At 41.4% G+C, this 22,894-nt stretch overlaps 1 protein-coding gene across 1 annotated transcript in view; it reads right to left on the reverse strand.

Annotated features, from left to right (window-relative positions):
- LOC144781504 (uncharacterized) overlaps nucleotides 1-21,650 on the reverse strand; it is a 119,933-nt gene extending 98,283 nt beyond the window's left edge. The window contains exons 1-2 of the mRNA XM_078660389.1: nucleotides 21,045-21,650; nucleotides 396-492 (exon numbers count right to left, since the gene is read on the reverse strand). Of these exons, the coding sequence (XP_078516515.1) occupies nucleotides 396-492; nucleotides 21,045-21,167 (220 nt within the window). The 5' untranslated portion in view covers nucleotides 21,168-21,650. The remainder of the gene's footprint in view (nucleotides 1-395; nucleotides 493-21,044) is intronic.
- Between the last annotated feature and the right edge of the window lie 1,244 nt (nucleotides 21,651-22,894).

Below are 22,894 nucleotides of genomic sequence, written 5' to 3' on the forward strand. Positions count from 1 at the left end.
TTTGATTTACAAAAAGTAATTTGTCAAACATTCAACTGCATTCAGAAGAGTTGGAAGTACCTTAGTCTCATATACCTTCAGTAGGTTCAAAATTTGCCTCGGTACTCCACCATCTAGTAAAAGTGTTTAATCAAACAGAATTTACAGCTCTGCTCTCATTACAAATTGTATTTAGTGCTCAGGCTCAAACGTAAGATTTTAACACCAAAAACTAAATCAATGCAAACAATCTAAAAATTAAGATATCTATTTAGGTTCTGTTGGTGCATTTGCTTATGCATGAAGAAGGAACTTGTATGTTCTAAAAAGTATCTAATTTTTGTTTTGTCCTTTAGTGCAGTAATGGGTATTACAACATGTAATAAAAATCTAAAGTCAAGAAATAACATATTTACCCTGTGCCACAGAAAATCTAGAATGTTCGTAAAGCTGATGTTCTTCTGCAGGTTCCGGCTCCTTTTTCACTACAACGCCATACAATATTTGGGGCACCTGAAACAACAAATATTATAGTCTTTTATTCTTAGTCTAAATAGGTCATTGTAGTTAGATCCTCAGACCCTTTTCAATCCCAGCTGAGCAACAGCAGTCCGATTCCTTGCCGTTTATTAATGTATTCAAACATTTATATAGCATCATCAGAACAGTTGAGGTATAGATGTATAGAATGTGACAGTGAAGCAATGGGATATATCAGTTGGAAAGCATGGTTTTATTTTGGGGTACTAGAACTTGGAGGATGCATAACAGATGAAACAAGAGGTCAGTAACAGTTCAGAAAGAATACATTAGATTTTAATAAGAATTATAGTCAAGAAGAGATGAACTGTTTGATCAGGTGAGCTTTCAGTTGTTTCCTGATGACCAAAAAGGGGCTGGCTTCGGGAGTTTAGTAGAAAACAACTTCCAGGCTGATATAGCTGCACCAGAGAAGAATTGACTGACAGTGGAGGTTCTGAGCTTAGGGATCTTCAAGCAAGTGCTTCTGAAAGGGGTATGGAATTTTTAAAATTATTTACTTGTTAAAGGGACAGGATGCTTCTGAAATCTACTTGTCTTTTTTTTTAAAAGGAAACCAGTACCAGTACACCCTTTTGGTGTTTGCTGTTTCTAAAATTGTGCAGTTTTAAATGCAGATTTGTTTTTCTTAGCAAATGTTAATGACCGCATCGGTTTCTATCGTAATGAATAGAAAGTATCACCACTTCAAGATGGGGGCTCGGTGTGCGTTAGGACTAAGCGTTGGTGAGGCTTAGGTTGCAGTCTTGTAACATAACCCTTCTCAAAGACGATTTATAACCTTACTAGTCTTTGCACAAGCCTTTCAGCAAGTGGTATTGAGGATCAGCTGGAGACCATGAGCGGCACATTGAGCTCCAATGCCTTGCAACAGGCAATCAATACCATGTGTTGATCTTCCGGCTTTGACCGGCTTTGACCGGGTGATGAGCAAGGTACAGAAAACGTTAGTTACGCCCACACTTCTTACCCATGTTTGTAGTAATTTAAACTCCCTAACTGGTTAGGTTGTTATATTTTTATTTCAACATTTATATAGTGATTTATGATCCTATGTTGGAAGTGTTTTCATAACTGCTAGGTTTCCAAGGTACAAGCTACTCTAAAAGGATCCAAAGGCTAAAGTCAGTTAAAGCGCTGGAGCACTTGTGATGTCTTCAGCTTCTCGTTGGATGGCATCCCATTTAAAACGCTTGTGCTGAGCCCTTTTCTCAACCTCGCATGCTGACTTTTAAAAATATGTTTTATTTTTACCCAAGAAACACACCTACTAAATATGCTTTCTTTTTCGTTCCAAAATGCTGATGTTTAGGTTGAATACATTTTATTAGGTTTTCAATTGACAAAAACAAAATTATTGCAAAGGCTCACCCCGCGACCTCCAAAATCCCCATCCAACACCCCCCACAAAATAGGATTTATTCTGCTGCATGCATCTCTTCCACCTCCCTATTTTCCCTTTCTGTACATTGACTGAGCTCACTCTAACAATTCCCTCCCCGTCCCTCTGTCTCTGGCATTTTTTTCCGTGCATAGTCTTGTATGCCTTTCAAACTACATGTGCCGCCCTTTCCCTACATCTAAGCCTGCTCACTGCTTGTGTACCTTTCTCCCTACTGGATCTTCTTTTTTGCAGTCGGTAGGTTACCAACCTGGTACCCTATAGATCGCATTAGGAAACACCAGTTTTCCAGCACATGTTGCTTTAACAAGAAAGTCTTTTTCCACTATAATCCATTGTTCATCAGTTGAAGGAAGGGTCAGCCACCATTTATCCCGTCAAATAAAATTATTCCTGTGCAAACTAACCGAGGGTTGATCAGAGGCATTTGGCACATTTAAGTTTTTACCACAGGCTATGGGTAAAATGGTTATTGCCCACTTTGTGGATGTCCAGAATACAATCCACTGTTAAAGACATTGGCAAAGCCAATAAATCTGGCTAAACATTTATAAGGTCTCAAAGGTGAGACCTAGTGGCTATGCCAAGGCTTGTTTGTTATTGCTTTCTCCCTACATGCATGGAACAATGTATATGTTCCTACTGAGTATGTTTGTTTCCACTATATAAATCTTGTTCCATCAAATGAAAGAAATTAATAAAGGGTATATAAAGAAAATGTTTGTTGGTAAATATAACATAGTCACTGTTGTTTCCATGCGAAGGTCAGCCTTTAATTTGATGGCTATGACAATTGAAAATCAGGCTCACAGGCATGATAAAATAATACGTCAAGGAGAGATGTCTTTTTACTGTGTATTTCATAGTGGCTTTATGTGAGTGCATGTCTGAAACCTGAAACCTGAAACAGCTGTAAAGCCTTTTTAAGCGACTATTTAGTAAGTAAATCAGATTTAAAAGTAATGTTGCACTGGCAAACCATTGTGTTTATTTGTACTCGGATTTGCTGTTGAAACATTTTTAATAGTGATTGCGTCCAAAGCACACACTTAAATTGCGCTTTTATCACTATAATAGAAAGAGTTTATTTAGGTGTGTATTTAAAAAGAAAATTATGCAATTAAAAGCCTTTATTTAGGTGTATGTTTTGCAATTAAATCAGATGCACTCAGAATTAAAAGTAATGTTGCAATGGCAAATCAAAATAAAAAATAATCGCAGTATTTTGAAAGTATTTAACTTACATTTCCCGGTGCAACATTATACTTAATTATGAATGCATGTGAATTACTTTTACAACATGCACTTAAACAAAGGCTTTGATTCGCTTGATTTTGCTTGTAGACACACACCCAAATCGAATATTTAAATTGAAGTGATAGAAGCGTGATTTAGCCACGTGTTTTGAAAGTCAATTACGGGCATTCAGAATTACATGTATATAGTGCCAAAGCCAGACCTGAGTGTGGACGTACACCAATATGTGTAAAATAGCTAAACAGGCGGCCTTGGAAGACGGCATCAGGCATTTATCTTTGGTATTAGAGTGCACAGCAAATGTGACAAGATAAGAAAAAGATTTACGAGTCTGTTTACAGAAACTATTAAAAGTCTTCGTTTAAGCATATGTTTTACAATTAAATCAGATGCATTCAGATTTTAAACTCATGTTGCACTGGGAAAACAAAACAAATAAGGAACACAGTATGTTGAAAGTATTTAACTTTTATTTGTCAGTGCAACATTACATTTAATTATGAATGTGTGTGAATTACTTTTACAACATGCAACTAAACAAAGACTTTGCATCGCTTGATTCTGTCTGAAGACACGCACACAAATAAAGTGTTTAATTTGAAGTGAGATTTAGCACGTATTTTGAAACTAATCTCAGGCACTTAGAATTACAAGTGTATTATGCCAATGCTGGAGCTGAGTGTTGACATACACCAATCATGAGTAGAATGGGTGTGAATTACTTTTACACCATGTGCTTAACAAAGGCTTTGCATCACTTGATTTTGTTTGTAAACATGCACCAAAATAGTCTTTAAATTGACGTGATAGAACTGTGATTTAGCCACATGTTTTGAAAGTCATTCACGAGCACGCAGAAATACAAGTATTTTATACTGATGCCGGACCTGAGTGTTAACATACCCCAATCATGTGTAAAATAGCTAAACAGGAACCCTCAGAAAACAGCGCCTGCCATTTGACTTCAGTCTGTGGATGCACAGCAAATGTGACGAGATAAAAACAAGATTTACAGGCCTGTTTACAGAGGAGCTTGGAGGAGCGAGGGAAAACACGAGTGCTCATGTTAAGTGTTCTTTAACAAACAAAAAAGTAGTTCCTGAAACAGATCCTAATTGGAAGCAGTGGAGGGATAGTGTAATTAGTCCATGCTCTCGGGAATGGCTAAACACAGGAAGATCGTAGAAAACAATTGGTTCTGTCGGGTAAGTACATTTCTTTACAAATCAGAACATTTATAATGTCTACCAATCTTTGTAATATCAACAAATCTTTGATACACAAGGAACACAAGAAACAATTTCTGACAATATCACACATCATTTTTTACTCCTCCGAATTGCCATATAATTGATGGCTTCAATTTATTCACAGAAATTGACTGTGTTCCTGGAGATGTTTCCACCATGATTGACGCTCCACATTAGCAGCTTCTAGTGATTTTCACAACCAGTTCCAAGACAACATTCTGGGACGATACCCTGCCTATCAAGGTATGTCTCCATTGCAAGCGACACAATTTTCTCACCAGTGCGAATGTGAGTGTTGTGCTCATTTAAGGTTAATTGTTTAACTTCAGGTTACTGACGACCACGGCGTTCTCCTTCTACTCCATCATCTGGAAATCTCCCTTTCCAGGTATGATTAAAAATGTATTTGCTGTTACAATTATGTCTGAACCTGATTGAGGTTAGAATAACACGACCTGCTCCCACTCTTTTCCACCTTATTTTAAGGATCTGCGTACTCCTGAATAGAACAATGTATTGAAACCACGTCCTTATGAATAGAATGACGTTTTGAAACTCTGGCCATCTGAATTCATTAACATTCATGGATCGGTGGATGAATCGGCTCAATTGGCCGACTCTCTTATATTCAGCGCCACATGGAACACAATTTGTAAAACAAAAAATGTTCTCCTCCAGGCTGTCTCCTCTCACCCCCTGTCCTGAAGAAGACCTGCTATGACAATCCTTATTGTTGCATTTGTTAGGGTCGAAACGTCAACAGCTTTTTTGTCCAATGTTTCTTAGGTCTCATAGTCCTCAAATGATTAAGCAACCTTGTGTAATATATATAGTTTGGACCTACATAATTCATTCTGTTTTCCCTGTAAAATCTCTTCACTCAATATGTATATACACCCAGTCACTCTCCTTCACTTGGGCACTTAATTCACTGTATATTGATGTCACATGCGTTGTTTCGCAGTTTGAATAATTAGACATCCCTTACATGCAATTTTGACTATTTTCACTATTTTTGATGAAAAGAAAAGGTAAAAAAACGGTGGGTGATATTGTCAGAAGTTGTTTCTTGTGTTCCTTGTGTATCAACGATTTGTTGATATTACAAAGATTGGTTGACATTACAAATGTTCTGATTTGTAAAGAAATGTTCTTACCTGACAGAATCATTTGTTTTCGATGATATATATGCCCAGGTTCAGAGGGATACTAGGTTACTCCATTGCTCTCATACATAAAGACAGGACGAGGCATGAGAAATGCATGCAATGGAAAAATGGGGAGAAAGAACAGTAGAGCAACAATGGAGACAGCTAAAGGAAGCCTATGTACAGGCTGAAGACTACAAAGTATATACAAGATGTCTAGTCGAGACTTAAAATTGGTAAATTAATGGAGAAATAACCACAAATCATTATTGTCTTCTTTGCTGATTGTGTGTGTGCTAAGATTGTATGGGAAGCTTTTAATCACCTTAGGGCTCAATTTGGGCTCTCAGTTCTTTAAGCATCTGCATGTACAACATGCCCTGGAGGCCCACAGGGAAGCTTAGGAGCAGTCCCAGATTACAGTAGCCTGAAGGCTAAGCTAATAATGGGCCACTGGGCAACAAAGGCATTTTGTGTCTCTACACATCCCTGCAGCTCGATGCCCCTGAACCCCTACACACACCATGTCGGAGGTGGGTAGACAATGTTGGGGAACTGGATGATGATTGGTGGGAACATAAGAAGGCCTTGTGGCTATTGACTATCCTGGCTACTCTTAGATTCAAACAGTATAATTACTTCCACCGCACATACTACAGCCCACACCAGTTCTGGAAAATGGAGGGGGTTGAGGCGCAGTGCTGATGGCCAACCCAGTCATAACCACTTACTAGAATGCAATTCACAATCAACTTGCACGCCTCGCACAGACCACAAAGGGGTTGGATCAGAGAGTGGCCTTAGTGGGGATAATGGATAGCGGAGGTAGTACTAGATATAAAAGATTGCTGGCAGAAATCGGATATCTGGTAGCCAAAAGGGACGTAGCCAGATGTTGGAGAGCACAGAAAAAGAAATCTACAAATGGAGAGGATCCACCTGCAAACATCACAAGATCTGAGGACCGCAGCTTTCACGTTCTATAATTGTTGGAGGTTGAAACTTTTTCTTCGTAACTTACTATTGTATATTGCTGAGTGGGCACAGATGCCACGATGTATGCCATTGTTGTTCAACATTATTGAGATGTGCTGCCTTGTAGTTCTATATTGGTTGGACTGTTTGTTTGTTCTAAAAAACAAGAAAGCAAAAACTGAAGTATTAACCCCTTGGGTGCTCATGACAGCTCAACGCCGTCATGAGTCATGGTAGGCGTGTGCTCATGACGGCGTGGAACCGTCATGCCGCTTCCGCTCCACCCACGTGGCAGTAATTCCCCGCCTGTGCCGGCGAATTAATGAGCGGGCGGGGTCATGACGGCACCACGCTGTCATGAGCACACGCCGCCCGTGACTCATGATGGCGTGGAGCCATCCTTGTGAAGAAATTGCAAGTGGTACAAAACTCGGAGGCCAGACTTCTTGTGGGGTTGTCATCTAGGCACAGTGTTCGGACTCATTTACGTTCGTTACACTGGCTTCCTGTTGAACCTCGCCTGAAATTTAAAATGTTGTCAATTGCTCAGTGGGCCCTTTATGGTTCAGGCCCTATCTATTTGCAGAAGAGATTCGCTTTCTATATACCAGGGAGACAGTTGCGCTCTTCTGCTCAGCTGCTGATGCAGACTCCGAAGTTTAAGCGCCAGCGACTGGAGGGAAATTCCTTTGTGCGCAAAGCAAGTTTGTCCTGGAATACGCTGCCCTTGGCCGTGCGGGCCATCCAAGATCCACTGTTGTTCAAGAAAACATTAAAAATTGAAACATTTTAATTGAATAAGTGTGCATTTTCTCCTTTTTGAAGTAAGCGCCGGGACACTTCCGAGTAGCTGTGCGCTCTACAAATTCAAATAACATAACATAACATAACATGAGACTGAAGCGCCAAGCCCACCCCCTAGCCCCTCCCTGCGCCGTGGCGGAATTTGCAGCACATGGAAGGGGTTAAAAACAAAAAACAGCTTGAAGAGGGCAGTGGCTTCAGAGCCTGGTCTGAAGTGTCCTCTGCAAGTACCAGTCAGGCTTATTGGTCTATGAACAGATGATCCTCATGATTTCATCTGTCTTTCATGAACTGGACTAGTGAAAAGCAGGGAGAAACTTATACCTGCATGTATATCTTAATACCTCTACACCCATAATGATGCCAATAGATGCCAGCATGAAAAACAAGCATTGGCAAAGCCAAAAGGTCTCAGCAATGCCTGAGCTATTGGTCTTGCCAATGTCAATGTCTTTTAACCATGTTATCGAGCAGCACATCTCCTGGTCAGCATAGCTGAAAGCAACTGAAAGCTCAGGACCACAGGATGTTGAGCCGACGCTGAGTCCCTTCACCCCCCCATTTTGAGTTTATTGTCTGCCCCTCCCAACACGAAAAATTGCTATGTCATGGCCTGGGCTGGCCGCATCATAGCACTTTTTTTCAGTGACTTTCAGCCATGTTAAACAGCATATGTGCTAGACAACAGGGGTAAAAGACATTCACATTGACAAGGCCAATAGCTTGGGCATTACTGAGAACTATTGGCTTTGCCAATGCTTGTTCGGTGTTGACGGGGTCTTGCTGAACAAATGTGGAATGGATTGTGAGAAACAGTTGAGGGGCTTTGAAATGAAATGAGGATGTAGTGTGACAGCCAGAACTGCTGACATTTGAACCAGGTTCGAATCTTGGGATCGCTGAACCGTTTGTGACTCTGGGCAGATCACTTACGCTTCCCCCTGCATACGACAAATGAATGTGTCATTGTGTAATGTAACTGGTGAACACTTAAAGTGTTCCAATAGCATCGGCTGGTGTTAGCAGTATGGAAAGATTGAGGATGGAACAAGAGCTCCAACACCATCAGATCCTGCAGAAAAAATACAAATAAAAGCAGCAGCAACGACAGAGGTGGTGGGGGTACGGGTCAAGCAGGGAAGCAGGAGGGAATAGAGAGATAGGCAAGCAATGATGGTAGAGGGTGGGAGGAAGCAGCAAGGAAGGGGTAAAAAAATACCTTAATTGAAGTAGGATCAGAGACAAAAATTAAAGTTTCATTGTGAAATGTAACTGGTGAGCACTTAAACCGCTCCAATACCATTGTTTCATGTTTGTTCTATGGCAAGACGGAGGAAGAAGCAAGCACTCTAATATTATTGGATTGTGCAAAAAAATAAACAAGTTCTGTTTGTGTTCCAACAAGTGTTTAAGAATTGTTTTAGTTTATGAACATGCACATGCATTTTAGTTGTATGTGTGTACGTGAACAAAGGAGACTATGGCAAGGTGAAGGATGGAACGAGCGCACCAATACGATCAAATCGTACAAAACAAAAACAAAATTTAAAACAACAGTGACGAGGGAGGTAGTGGGGTGAAGGGTCAAGCAGGAAGGGATGAGGAGATGGACAAGCAGTGACAGGTGAAGGGGGGAGGAAGCAACAATGAAGAGGTAAAACCAAATACCTTAATTGAAGCACGATCAGCGCCAAAAATTAATGAGTCACTGTGGAATGTAACTGGTGAGCACTTAAAGTGTTCCAATAGCTGTGGCTCGTGTTCATGCTATGGCAAGACGGAGGACGGGGCGAATGCTCCAATACCATTGGATTGTACAAAAAAGTTAATATAAACAAGTGCTGTTCATGTTTTAACAACTTTTTTTTAAAATCCATTTGTTTATGTACACATGGATGCATTTTAGTGGTTTGTGTGTATGTGTCTAAGGGAGACAGCCTGAAAACACAAGTACTCCTATGGAGTGCTTGAAAACAAAGAGACACTAGCTGCGCAAATCATGAGCAGTGTAGGGAGACATGTACTAGTTCCATAAGCTATGGGAGGGCCAAACACGAGAAGAGAGCATGACGCCCACATGCAATGACGAATGGCACAAGGAAAATTAGAGTGACACTGAAGTGTACCAATGGTAGGAGATGGGTGGCCTGTAGGTCCCCAGATAGAAGACAACATGTCTCTTCGAGACGAGACCTATATACAATAGATTTCATACAGGCGAAATCCACTACCTTTGCCAATGCTTGTTGTGTTCAGAAACAGGGAGATTAAGTGATTTATCTGTAATCACAAAATGTGGAACTGATGCCAAGGTAAGGGAGATGATATGGCATTCTTTCGGGAGAGGAAGTGGTGTAAGGTCCAGAGCTGCCGAATATGGGGCTGGTAAACCACGTTCGAGTTTTGGCTTAGCTTAACATCCTTCATTTTGGACATATCACTTAATTTCGCCGTGCCTACAAAAATGAATGTGTTCTTGTGTAAAGTAACGGGTGCTAATGTAAAGTGCTCCAATACCCTCAGGTTGTGTTGGCGCTATATAAAAGTGCACAAAAAATAAGTAACTGGTGCTACTGTAAAGCACTCCAATACCATTGGATGATGTTGGCGCTATATACAACTGTACAAAAAAGTTAGTAGCTGGTGCTTATCTACAGCACTCCAATACCTTTGGGTGATGTTGGCGCTATATAAAACTGCACAACACAAGGTGAAAAGCAGAGTCGGGAGGAGAGGATCGGTGCAACTGAGTTAAGAGGGGCAAGCAGCGACGGGCGGGAGATGGAAGGGCAACAGCAAATGCAGGCTGACACTGGGAGATTAAATGATTTGGCCGTAATCACAAAATGTGGAACGGAGGCCAAGGCTAGGGAGACGATGTGGTGTAAACGCCTCAGCTGCCAACTCTGTAGCTGTGAAACCAGATTTGAGTTTCAGCATCGGCTTACTATCCTTGATTCTGGGCAAATCACTTAATTTTTCTGTGCCTACAAAAATTAATGTGTCCCTGTGTAAAGGAACTGGGGCTAACGTAAAGCGGTTTCAAGATGGTTTGGGCGCTATATAAAACTGCACATAAAAACCCGGAAAGAATCACAGTGTTAGGCTTGTTTACAGTAGTGAACATGAGGAAATACATTGCATCGGCAAAAACATTAAAATAACTACTTTTGCCATGAACACTGAGGGGCAGGCAGACCTTGATGACATCAAGACTCAGCCTGACTCCTCTGAAGAGAATTCAAATTAAGCAACAATGGCGCACGGAAACACTTCACCAGTGAATGTGGAAAATGAAAGAAAGTGTCCCAGAGGGAGGAGTCCCACCCTATAAAATTAGAAGTAACAAGGATAGACACAAACAGGAGAAAGGTGGCTATGCAATTACAGCAGAAGACACAGGTACTTTAGAAACTCTGACATGCCTTGTGATAAAGCATACCTGATTCACTTGAGGTCTGATTTTCCAGCTATAAACACTATTGTTGAACAACCATACATGGTATAAACAAACACACACTTAGTACCCACAGGCGCAGAAAATAAACAGACAATACACGTGTGCCAAGTAATCGCAGCCCTGTGCACATGCTTCAATCAGCACGTCAGCAATACACTAACAGGACATTAAAAGGCAGAACACCGCCACTCACTAGAACAAAACAAACTACAGTGGGGTTTAAAGCAGTGACCAGCTTGGGCAGGGGGTGATTTGTGGCCGAGGCAAGCACCGCGAGGAGCAAGTGAGCAAGCAGGGATGGGAGGGAGGAGGTGGAGGAAACAGAATGCAGCAATGAAGGGGAAAGCAGTGACCGGGGAGGGGGTGATCTGTGCACGGGGCTGAGGGCGGGAGCTGGTAAAAGCACAAGTATAGTTTAGTATGCTGAAAAAGAAAGAAAAAAGTAGGTCCTAAAATGTTCATAAAAACGGGAGCAGTGGATGTTTACAAGTACTTGGTCCATGCTCTGGGGGGGAGGGCTAAACACAAGAAGAGGCATGACCATGCATGCCAGGGAAAATGGTGAGAAAGAATATGGGACAGATGATGGAGTGAGAAATGGGAAGCCTTTGGGTGGGCTGAAGCCCACAGAGTAAACACAACATGTCTTTTCGGCAACAGAGCATACGCTGTCTAGACGAGACCTAATGAGGTAGGATTTTGGTTCCTCATTATCCCTGGTTAGTGGATGCCACAAGCTCATCATATCTGCACAGTCAGCAATCCTCATTGCCATTCATGCTTCCCCCTGCCTTGAATATTGAGTCCCTATTGATCCAAACAGACACCCATATCGGCAAAGCATATGTCAACCATTGGGGGCATAAGGATACCTCTTTCCTAAGTTCATTCCGATCTCTCAATGTCTTTGCCACAATCTGAAGGAGATTGGAGCCCCAAATGCTAGACTCTTTTGTGTCCTCATGCAATGCTCCACTCATTCCTTATTTTTCCAGACTTCTCAATTTGCATGCTTGATTCTGAAGTCAGTTGTTATCAGGGCGATCTATTTTTTAGGGACTACTGGCTCTGTCTTGCGAGAGACTGCATCTGACAAAGAAGAGGTATTTTAATTCAGAAAGTGAGAGAGCAATAAAGAGGGCGTTAAATCTTGTTCCGTTTGCTGTGGGTTCTTCTTACAAATTGTTCCCTGTTTTATTTTGGAGATCACATTACAAAATCCTCTAACTTTGCAGTTAGAGAAAGAAAAGTAAAGTGAACTGTCTGACAATCAAGCTGTGTGAAACGAAAGGCAATAGGATGTCAGTGGTTTTCTAACACACATTTAAATAGCTTGTAAATGAACTGTACAAAGATTTCAAAATATTTCACTAGATGGGAAACCACTTTGTTTTAGTTCTGATGTGTGATGGAAATAAATATTTTAATAGAATTAAACCCTTCCGCGCTGCGTGAATTTTCACGCTGTGCGGGGGTTTATTGCGTGAGCGGGATTCGGGTGCCCCCCCCCGGCCGTCGTCAGCACATGCCCACCGTGGCGTCGGACAGCCGGGGGCCGTCCGAAGCACACAATGGGTTAAAACAAATCAGAACACTTTACTTGGTGATATACAAATGCAAAATATTTGCTTGAACTCAATTTTCACATTATCGTTTGTATAGTAAAATTGCATGTCAGTGGGAAAGTTTGTGACCATTTCAATGGAAATGGGACATCTACAAATGACTGTGCACTACCACATCATGTGCTAGTAATATATCTATCAAAGAGAAAGTTTTCATTTCTTTTTTTGTTTTGCATTTTACATTAATTTATTAATTTAGCAGTTCTCCATGGAGTTCACACAGTGGCAATAATCGTACAAAGGGCACAAGTAGTCATTGTAGATTCTTTGTACACTCCCCTTGGCAAAAGCAGTCGAAAACCCTGCAGGTATGCTCCATATATAAGCCACCATGTAATTAAAGCCATAGTACATTTTCTTAAGATATTATCCAGGAACAAAAGAGGTGCTACCCACTTCAGTACACAGGTTGCAGCAACCAAGGCAAAGCTCTGTTGGGTCCATCCATGGGGGACAGCAGACTGACACAAGGTCATGGTATGGAGGCAAGCAGCTTTGGTGAGTGAGGAGGAGTAACCCACAGGCTTGCAATACAGCAGGGAAGTCACAGACGTGCTCTTTTGGAACTCCCCATGGGCTAACTAGTACAGGCAGCCACAGTAAATGCTATATAGGATGCTTCCATGAGTAACAGGTGCGCGATGAATGGGCATGCACTGGTTACATTCAGTCATTGTAAATGGTCTTGTGAGTCTGTCCTCGAGTGACAACGGACGCACAGGAGAGATGTGGCTCTAGTAAATACTCTAGAACAGTGGTTCCCAAACTTTTGACTCCTGAGGACCCCCACTGAATCACTACTGGAGGCCGGGGACCCCCAAGCAATTTGTACAATTTCAATAAAAAAAATGTAAAACAGTAATTTGTAAAAAATACACAAACAAGTACACACCAAAGAAATATTTGCATTACTAAAGCTTTTATTATTTTAGATTGAAAAATATGCAAAAATCAAAACATTTTAATGGGAAGGATGCTGCTGCATCTCAGCTACAAACTTTTCAATGTTTGGTTTTATTTCAGAAAGTTGAATCCTTAGGTCAGCTTCAACATTTTGCAAGCGATTTCTGCACTTATTTTTAAGGTACATAAGATTTGAGAAAGCCTTCTCACATAAATATGTGGTGGGGAAAGGAAGTAAAACCTTAAGTGGCCTTGTACGATAATTCAGGGTAATCTGTTCGTACATGCAGCCAAAAATTTGTCAGACTCAGAGACTTTTCCTTGAATTGAAGTTTAAGTGCACTATCTGTAGAGATTTCAATCAAACCGTTTTTTTCAGATGGGGTCAGCCCCATTAAATTGTCAATATCTACATTAAAAGGATCTTTAATCCAGTTTTTGCTTTCATCGGGAAGTGGAAAGTACTGGCGAAAACTACACCGCATATCTTGGATATGCTGGATGAAAAGTTCTAAGACTTTGTTCGATAATTCGTCATCAGCAGATTCCAAGTCTTCAGGTTCTGAAAATAATCAAAATGTATTTGTGATAAGCGACGAGTCCATAAGTCTAACTTTTTTATCATTGCCTCAATCTTGTCTTCAACATTAAAAATTGTGATACCTACTCCTTGCATACTCAAATTGAGTGCATTTAAATGGGTGAAGATGTCTGCCATATATGCCAGCATAGCTAGCCAAGTATAGTCATGTAAACGCTCATGAAGTGGAAATGGAGATTCCAGTTCAGTGCAGAAAACTCTGATTTCATCTCTTAATTTAAAAAGCTGAGACAAAACTCTACCACGAGACAGCCATCTTTATTAGTTCTTCAGCAATTGTATGAGGTTTTCCAGCTTTTGCTATGAGCCTGGACACTTCATATGAAGCTTTCAGAGCCTTTTCATTAACAGATCCTGTTGCAGTTTTCTTGATTATGTTTCTACTTTTTAGGAGCTCTTGCTCTTTATTCTTGAAGAATTCTATGGATTTAGTTGCATGTTCTTTATGCTTAGTTTCCAAGTGTCTTCGTAATTTAGAAGGTTTCATGGCCTCATTTGACAACATTTCATAACATAGCACGCATTGTGGTTGCAGTTCATGTTCTGAACCTGCAAAACAAACAAGATGATGGATGGAATGTTGCACTATGGCAAAACATTCACCCCCAGTCACAGATCTGGGTTTAATCCATCGTTATTTTGCTCACCAAGCCACCCCAGTTCAAACATGACCATATGCAAATCAATCTTGACCCTGTGCCTCATGGGAACAGTCCAGCCCGAACTGCCAAGCCATGTCTTTCCTGGACCGGAATCAAGCATCCTAGGACCGGTTTCTGGCTATCAGCCGTCTTCAGCCAGGATAGCTTGACTCCAGTGGCGCAGTGAGCATGGGACCCACGTTTGGGCATACCCTTCCCACATAGAGTGAACAGCAAAACAAACAAGATGATGGACGGAATGTTGCACAATGGCAAAACATTCACCCCCAGTCACAGATCTGGGTTTAATCCATCGTTATTTTGCTCACCAAGCCACCCCAGTTCAAACATGGCCATATGCAACCTGAACATGTGAAACCCATTAGTAAATATTCACCATCGTATCTGCGACACTTCCTTTTCTTTTCACTTAAATCACTTTGTTTTGACCAGGATGGCCCATCATTGATTTCTTCAGTGGCTTTCCGCTTAAGGTTAAGCCAGCGATCCATTTTTCTTATGTTTGGGATATAAATGACAAGTCTATTTCACAACAGGTTATGGAATCAATTTCTGTGAACCCAAAAATAAATGGAGAAGCACGAGGCTAACGGAGGCGAGAGAGCGCTTACTGACAAATAAAAGACCGTGGTACAAATATGGGAAATTTCAAATTACACATTTGCGACCCGGGTCTTGGATGCGTAGTATGAGAAATGGCGATTCTTTCATTGTCGCAGCTTCTTTATGTTCCTTGTGCTCATGTGCTTAAAGACGATTATAATAAACACAAACTCTCTCTGTACCATTTTTCCACAAACTGTATTGGAAAACACAAAGTTCACAATTTGTCAATGAGACCTTCCTTAGAAATAAAATGTAGGTTCTTCTAATTGCAATATTTGACTATTTTTGAAAATCCTGACCGTAGAAATCTTTGTCTACGAACGACAATATTGCACAATATTGCACATATTCATATGTAGCAACAACCTACTAACATGACCCATACTCAGTCCCCATCACGGGCGTAACACAAGCCCCTAAAGCCCTTCTGGGCAAGGGAGTCCCAAACCTTCCGAAGATCCATGCTTCCCCTGCCCCCCTGCTCAAGGCCAGGAACAGCAGCCTAGTATCACGCATCAGAAGTGTACCATTGCAGTGGCTCGGGGGGACTCGCAAGTGAGTGCTGCAACCAGCCAAGTGTGTACAGTGTGTATTAATTTGGTAATGCGAAGATCTGACCATCGACACATTGGTTTTGCACTCTCTTCAGTGCTCTTTGGGCAAGATAATCCGCAACTTCATTCATATAAACTGACTGCCAATGTATTTGTTTTAAAAAAATGGGTGGCAGTGATTTCATATTGGGCTCCCGAATGAGAGTGTGAATGGCAGTAGTTCAGAAGCGCCTTTGCGTCTTTTAAATTATTGTTATGCTGCGTGTGTCAGACTGGCCTGTAGGGAAACCCGCAGATAGAGAGACAGAACTGTGCTCATAGTTGTTGAATGTCACTCCTAATTACAGCGAAATTATGAAAATGTCACACATTAGCAATTTGAAACCTTGGCATCTATGGCCAGTTGATATCTGGGCATCACACGGGAGACTCCTCTGCCCCTATTACATTCCGCTGAGTGCAGTACAAGGGCACTGTTTTGCATTACGACGCAGCTGTGTGTTTCCATTTTCTGAACAGCACCAACGTTTTGCAGATTGTTGATATGGGGTGCTCTGCTGTTATGACTTGGATTCATCTGGCCAGTTTGGGTTCGGTGAGTAAGAGGTATTACTCCCGCCACCATCATGGGTCGCATGCACGCTCCCAGGTAAGCGGGGCATGAGGTTTGTGAATGTACCTTGAAGGGGCCACGGAACAGCGGCTGGAGAACCGCCTCATGAGAGCGGTATCGGACAGCGAGCAGCGTGGAAAGGGGTTTTGGTTTGCGGGTGGGGAGGTGTGGTACTGAGGCAGCTAGCAGAGCAGAAAATAAAAAAGTAATATAGCCACTTTATTACCATTTTATATTTCACTTTTGCTGTGCCCGCACCAGGGAGGGGGCGACGCTCCTCTGCCGAGATGGAGTAGCCACCTTTGCTTCCTGCACAACACAATCCTTAGAAGCATTTGAGAAATAACGAGGAGAAATAGAGATATCCCTCCTTGTTGCAGCATTTTGGTCCATCCCCAGGTTTACAAACCTTTGTAAATCTGGAAATACTCCAAAATCTCTTGGTGGATGCATAGAAAATAGCATGTATGGAAATGTAACATAACGAAGAGCAAGCAGCTATCTTGCATCACATATCTTTACAAAGCCACGCATGTCCACGCAAATCAGGCCTTGTGTGGCTTTGCAAATTTTAATGAAACCTTTGCATTGCCCTTGCGTGACCCAAGGAACACTCAGATACTTCATAAATATGGGCCTTATTGTGCAGGCTAAACATTAAGGGGCAGATTTACAAACAGGTGTCTGCTGGCTTTAGAGCGCTTGCTATAATGAGCTCTCAATGTAGACTTGATGCTTCTCACCGCGCTCGTGTATTTTCTTCATGATAAACCCACGTGTAAATGTGCAATAATGATCATTAACTCATTAACACCGGGGACACTTGGGAGATGTCACGCTTTCCCACGTGTGGTGTGAGCATCTTGTTCCACAGGTTGCTCTCAGTCCTATTACTGACTGTTGCACTTTTTAAAGGGAGAGAGAAGGTATGTGAAGCGCTCTGATACCTACAGGTAAAGCTAGCGCTATATAACACTTTTAAAATTAAAATAAAATTAGGCCACAGGGAAGTCCCCACCACAACATTTACAAAAGTGCTATTCTTAACCTCTGACTCTCAGCTGGATCAAACTGAGCAAGGCCTGAATGTGAAGAAAGTGGTTGTCTGTGGAAACTGCTACAGTGCATCAATCCTGAAGCCATGAAATCGTAGGCCTTCGTTATATTAATTTATAGTCAAGTGTGCAGCAGATGAAAAGACAAGACGTAAAGGGGAAGGGTCATCAGTAAATGAGATTGTACCTTGAAATATACAGTCACTAATGGGTATGGTTTAAGAAGCTTTTGCAGTCAGCGAAAGGAAAAGATTAAAATCAGTGAATCATTTTAACTTCAGGGCAGTTGTGACAAGCGCACGTATTTACAAATATATTTACTCATCTTGTATGCTGTAGTCCTAAGTGGATGCATCACAGATTTTGGACTGTTTTTAAATATACACACTCAAACCCGCACAGACAAATTAAATAATTACATGCAGTTCCAGCCTTCAATGCTCTTCAATCTCGCCACGCAGCTGCTTTCAGGACACATGGGGGCAGATAGCAAAATGCCCTGGGCCTGGTCACAAACATAACAGGAAACGCACGCACTGCTGTGCGAGCTCGACGTCAGGTGATGGGCAGAAGTAAAGAACACAATTTAAGGGCAATCACCCTTCAGCTTGCACCTATAGCTGAACTGTGATTGGCATGATTTCACTGCAGTCTTGCCGCCCAGGCCCCAGGCGCCAGCAACATTCACACCTCTCATGTGCTGTGCGCCTGGGGGCCAGATTGTATTGCAGTCTTGCCGCCCAGGCGGCAAGTACATTCACACCTCATGAGCGTTTCGTTTTTATACCGACGTTAGGCACTCAAGTCCTGCGGACCCCCTGGGAATGTGTCACGGACCCCTGGGGGTCCGCGGACCACACTTTGGGAAACGCTGCTCTAGAACATTGGAAAAGTTTACTTAATTGGCTTACGAGTTGAACGTGTGGAGGGCAGTCTCTAAGAAAAGAGAACGTTTTTAAACCTGACGAAACATTCCTGCCCCTGCCCTGATGACAATGCTACTGATGAACCAAGAGGCAAGTGAGGGTCAGGTGTACCCTTTATGTGGGCTAGATTTGTAATATACATGAAGCAAAATTGTAGTCTATTAAATAAGAATAGTTTTTGTACAGCAGACATGCTGAACTCACATATTTGAAGGTGCTCGCATATTTGACTAAAAAAAAGGTGACGATGAAATAATATCTGAGACCAGATTATTGGTCAAACGCATTACAGTTAGGTCGAGCAGATTATTCAAGTAACTAAGCCTGCAGGTCTGGTAACACTTTTATGATTTTTCAAGGCCTGTTCCCTAGGATTCTCTGTGTTTTATCTTTCCTCTGATTCTGAAGTCGGTATTTTCTGAAGACTAAAAAGGTTAAAATGCAGAACGGCAAACACTAAATATAATAGCCAAGCAAGGATCTTCTTTTTGAAAAATGAATATGGCTATACTTAAGTAAATATGCCTACTAACTCCAGGAAGTCTTCAGGAAGACTCCTTTGAATCTTAGTACCTCATCCTACTCCACTTGGAAGACTGTTTTTCCTCTGACTTCTCTTCAGTGATAGCTCTTACCAACTCCACCTCAAGACTGTCATTCAAATGCAGATCAATGGCTTGCCCAACAGAGACACAGTAGCTCAGAAAATATAAAAGAGGTGATGCGAAACATTAATTGAAAATATGTCACATCCTTACCCTCATCTTGTGGCATGCTTCATCGCTGGCTTTGCTCTTTTGTGGAAATAGGCATCAACCAGCAAGTATCAGTGGTGCACTAAAGGTATCTGAGTATCTTCTGTCAACCTTATTGCAATAGCCTGACACCTTTAGTGCACTACTGAAACTTGCTAGTGAATCTATTTCCACACAGGAGCAACCCCAATAAAGAGGAATGCCATGTGATGGGGTGAGGGTTGGACGTATTTTTAATAAAAAGGTTAAGCATCACCGAGTCAATCAAGGATTATCATGGATAAACAGGGGACACACGTGAAATTCAATATAGTAGATAAGAGAGAGTAGTACTGCTACTATGATCACGTCAATATTAAGGAGACTGCTACATTTTTATAAAACTTCCGTCTGACTCCTGGCTATGTAGTGCAATCTCAGAAGACATATCACCTCTCAAGATGACCTTCAAAATCCGGTTCTACTTCCCCCTCATGGGACTATTCTCTAACTGCTGCAATGGTAAGTATCTTCCCCCATAATGTGGACCCCTGAAAATTTGGAATATTATAGGCTGTGTTTTTTGTTTGCTCCTCTCTGTCTTCAGGGTCCATCTTGCTGATGTTAAGGATTTCAGTACTCCCTGGAGGGTATGGAAAAAAAGTTGCTCTGTGAAACCATGTACTTATCACTTTCTTTGATGTTTTCATTTACATTTGTGTTGTGTAGGTTTCCCTTACCCTGATCATAACAGAACTGAAGGTTCCCTGATTTAACTACTCGAGGAATTAGCAATAAGGTCTTTTACCTAAAGCTCTGTCCTTCATGGTACTAATGTCCACCCACTGCCTGGCTGAAGTGGGGTTTCATCACTATAAAGCACTATACCGAATATTACTTGCAGAAGGGCTAGTCCTTGACTATTCTCTTAAATATAATCATCTTTATGCCTAAATTTGACCTGATCCTGGATATTGTTTCCATTCTCCACCTCAGGTCACCTCTTCCCTTAACTATTCGTCCTTACTATTCCCTGAAAGCCAATGCTCAATGAGAAAATAATTTGAAATTCAATGAGCTTAGAGTCGAGTTGGTTTCTCTGCTTTCAGGGACAATAGACACATTTTGTACAAGGATTGCTTTGTTGCCCCAGAGTTCCACAGGCCCCAGAAAACTCCCCTGACACATACGTGTAACACTACCAGTCGCTGTTTAACCAAATGTAAACATTAATATAAGTTTGACCAGGGATTTAACTTTCTCATTAGTTGAAAATCATTATAGAAGAATGTGCACCACATTAGGTTATTCTCCTACATTTGAAGAGTATGATTGACACTAGTCAAATTAAAGGCGCAACAGTGCTTTGTTCATACGAAGATACCTTTACTGATGAATTAAACAGGTTAATACCACATTGACTTTTTTCACAGAGATGAGTGAGCCTCTAACAGTAAAACTATGAACATGTTAGTTTGTGTGATTCATGTGTCACTCATCTCTCTGGTTAGTAAAAAAATATAAAAACACTACAAGAAAAGATAAGAAAACCAAGGATATGAGGCTCGTTCTTTGTGACATGTTCTCACCAGATAAGCTCCATGTTATATAAATCAAGTACTTGAACGTCATGCTAGCCCAGTCCCCGACAATCTGTTTTCCCACCTCTCGGTTAACACACGGTGCAAGATAGTGTAACGTGCAGAATTAACAATCGCACAGTTAAAACGCATCTGCTCAGGGAGAACATGGGCACGCAAAGTGTCACAGGCAGAAGACAATGCAAACAGTCCATGAATGGGAAACCACCGCACATGAACAGACGAAAACGTCTGATCTTTCACTAATATTTATGAAAACAAATTAGTGAATGCAATATCGGTTGGGGATGGATTGTACAGCCATCGCCCATAGTTCAACTCGTTGATGCTTCACATGAGATTGACTTACCTCTTCTGAATCTTTCACGGACATTTCTATACAAAGATGCCTTCTCCACGAAAGTTCAGGTTCTGCACAAGAAGATGTACAATAATGCTGACTATTATGGATGCAAGCAGCTTCCTCCAACATGTGCGCGGTGTGTCAAAGCATCTTTTTTAACGCGCAATAGGAATACAGACTGAGACACATCACGGAGCGCGCGCACATGAACAACACTGGTCAGTTTGATTAGCCAATCGCGTTCTGATACCATTAGGATTCTAACTATGCCCCCTGATGACGAGCGCACTCGCACGCGCCCCCAGGCTGCTCACACTCAGTGCTGGGGTACGTTCAATGTATTCGTGCAAACCTCGAATATTCCATTGAACACCATGTTAAAAAGAACACTACTCTCCCTGTGGCTTAACAAGAGCCACACGTTTGTTCGTTTCCAAGACATCGTTTTGGGGAAACATATTCTGGAATCGAAGAATAAAAAAGCTGCGGGCGAATGGAACGAAAAAACAAAGGCCAAAGGGCCGTTTTCGCGCTATGAACAACTACATATATATAAGTCTACATATTAATAGAAACAGCATGCATATTGTTGTGATCAATTTCCCTGTTGTGAGCAGGCGCTCTGGTGAACATTTGTACGCATGTTATTGTGATTAGTATTTCACACTCTGAGCAGGCGCGGTGGAGAGATCGTTTGTAAGCACAGTGTTTCTGCGAGGAAGTCTTTACTGCTGTTTCTAAATTAGTTAATCGCAGTCACCTTCAGTTTAGCGGGAGCAATCTGGCATCAGCCTAGATTTTAACAAAAAAAGCTCTTGGAAGAAATTTTGTTTTGGCAGGATTTAGATTTTGTGAGTAGTCTGGCTGAAAGATTTTTTTGCTTGAGGACTGCACTTTCTTTTGAGACCTGGCGGTAGCCAAGACCTTATGATTTTACTAAAATATGTTTGATATACTTATATTTTATATACAGGGGTTTCAGCCACCTCTCTTCATCTGATCCAGCGGGTTAACAACCTGCGAAAATCTAATACCATATATTCATCTGGGATCATAAACACATTCACTCATATAGGCTAGTCAAAACCGCTAGGGGTCAATTTTGATAAGGGCTTAAATTGTATATTCAGTTGCTTATCTATTCTCTATCCTATTACTGATCCGAATCCCTCTCTTTAAACAATGGATCTATTTTAGTTGAATAGTGATTGATGATATGACCTAAATTAATTTACCCTATTATTTATTAAATATTAACAGATTCAGGAATGTTTTAAAATGTTTATCTAATTAATCATATCAGCAAAACAAATGAAAGTGTCAACTCCTGCTTATCCGAAGAAGTAAGATCATTATCATCAATTTTAGTATTTCTTAAATGAGATTTCACACAGACATGTGCCTCAGGAAAGGAGAAGATAGAGAGAGCGAGAGAAGTACATTGGCACAAACACAGATTATATTTACCTAGGATGGTGTGAAATCAGACCCCTCTGGCCAACAATTAATGGGCCACTTTGAAAGTTCAGGTGACAAGGACTTCAGGACAGGATAAATGACCTCTTCTGGATTCAACACCTGCGTCTCACCCCTCTCTGACACTAACTTCCTCCTCGATTCTTCCGCGATCTTCTCCTAATTCTATTACCTCCTCGATTCTTCCATGATCTTCTTCTAATTTCTATTTTGCTCTGAAATTCTAAGTCTGCTCTTCGGGTATTCAATCAGCATTCGGACAGCATCTCGGAATCTCAGCATTCTGGCTGCAATTGACGGCAACTAATCCAACTAACTACCCCAATTATACTTTTCTAAATTGCATGTACCACCCCTAAATGTTTCAACTTTATGAAACT

The sequence above is a fragment of the Lissotriton helveticus genome, chromosome 9 (assembly GCF_964261635.1).
Source record: "Lissotriton helveticus chromosome 9, aLisHel1.1, whole genome shotgun sequence".
NCBI classification, from domain to species: domain Eukaryota; kingdom Metazoa; phylum Chordata; class Amphibia; order Caudata; family Salamandridae; genus Lissotriton; species Lissotriton helveticus.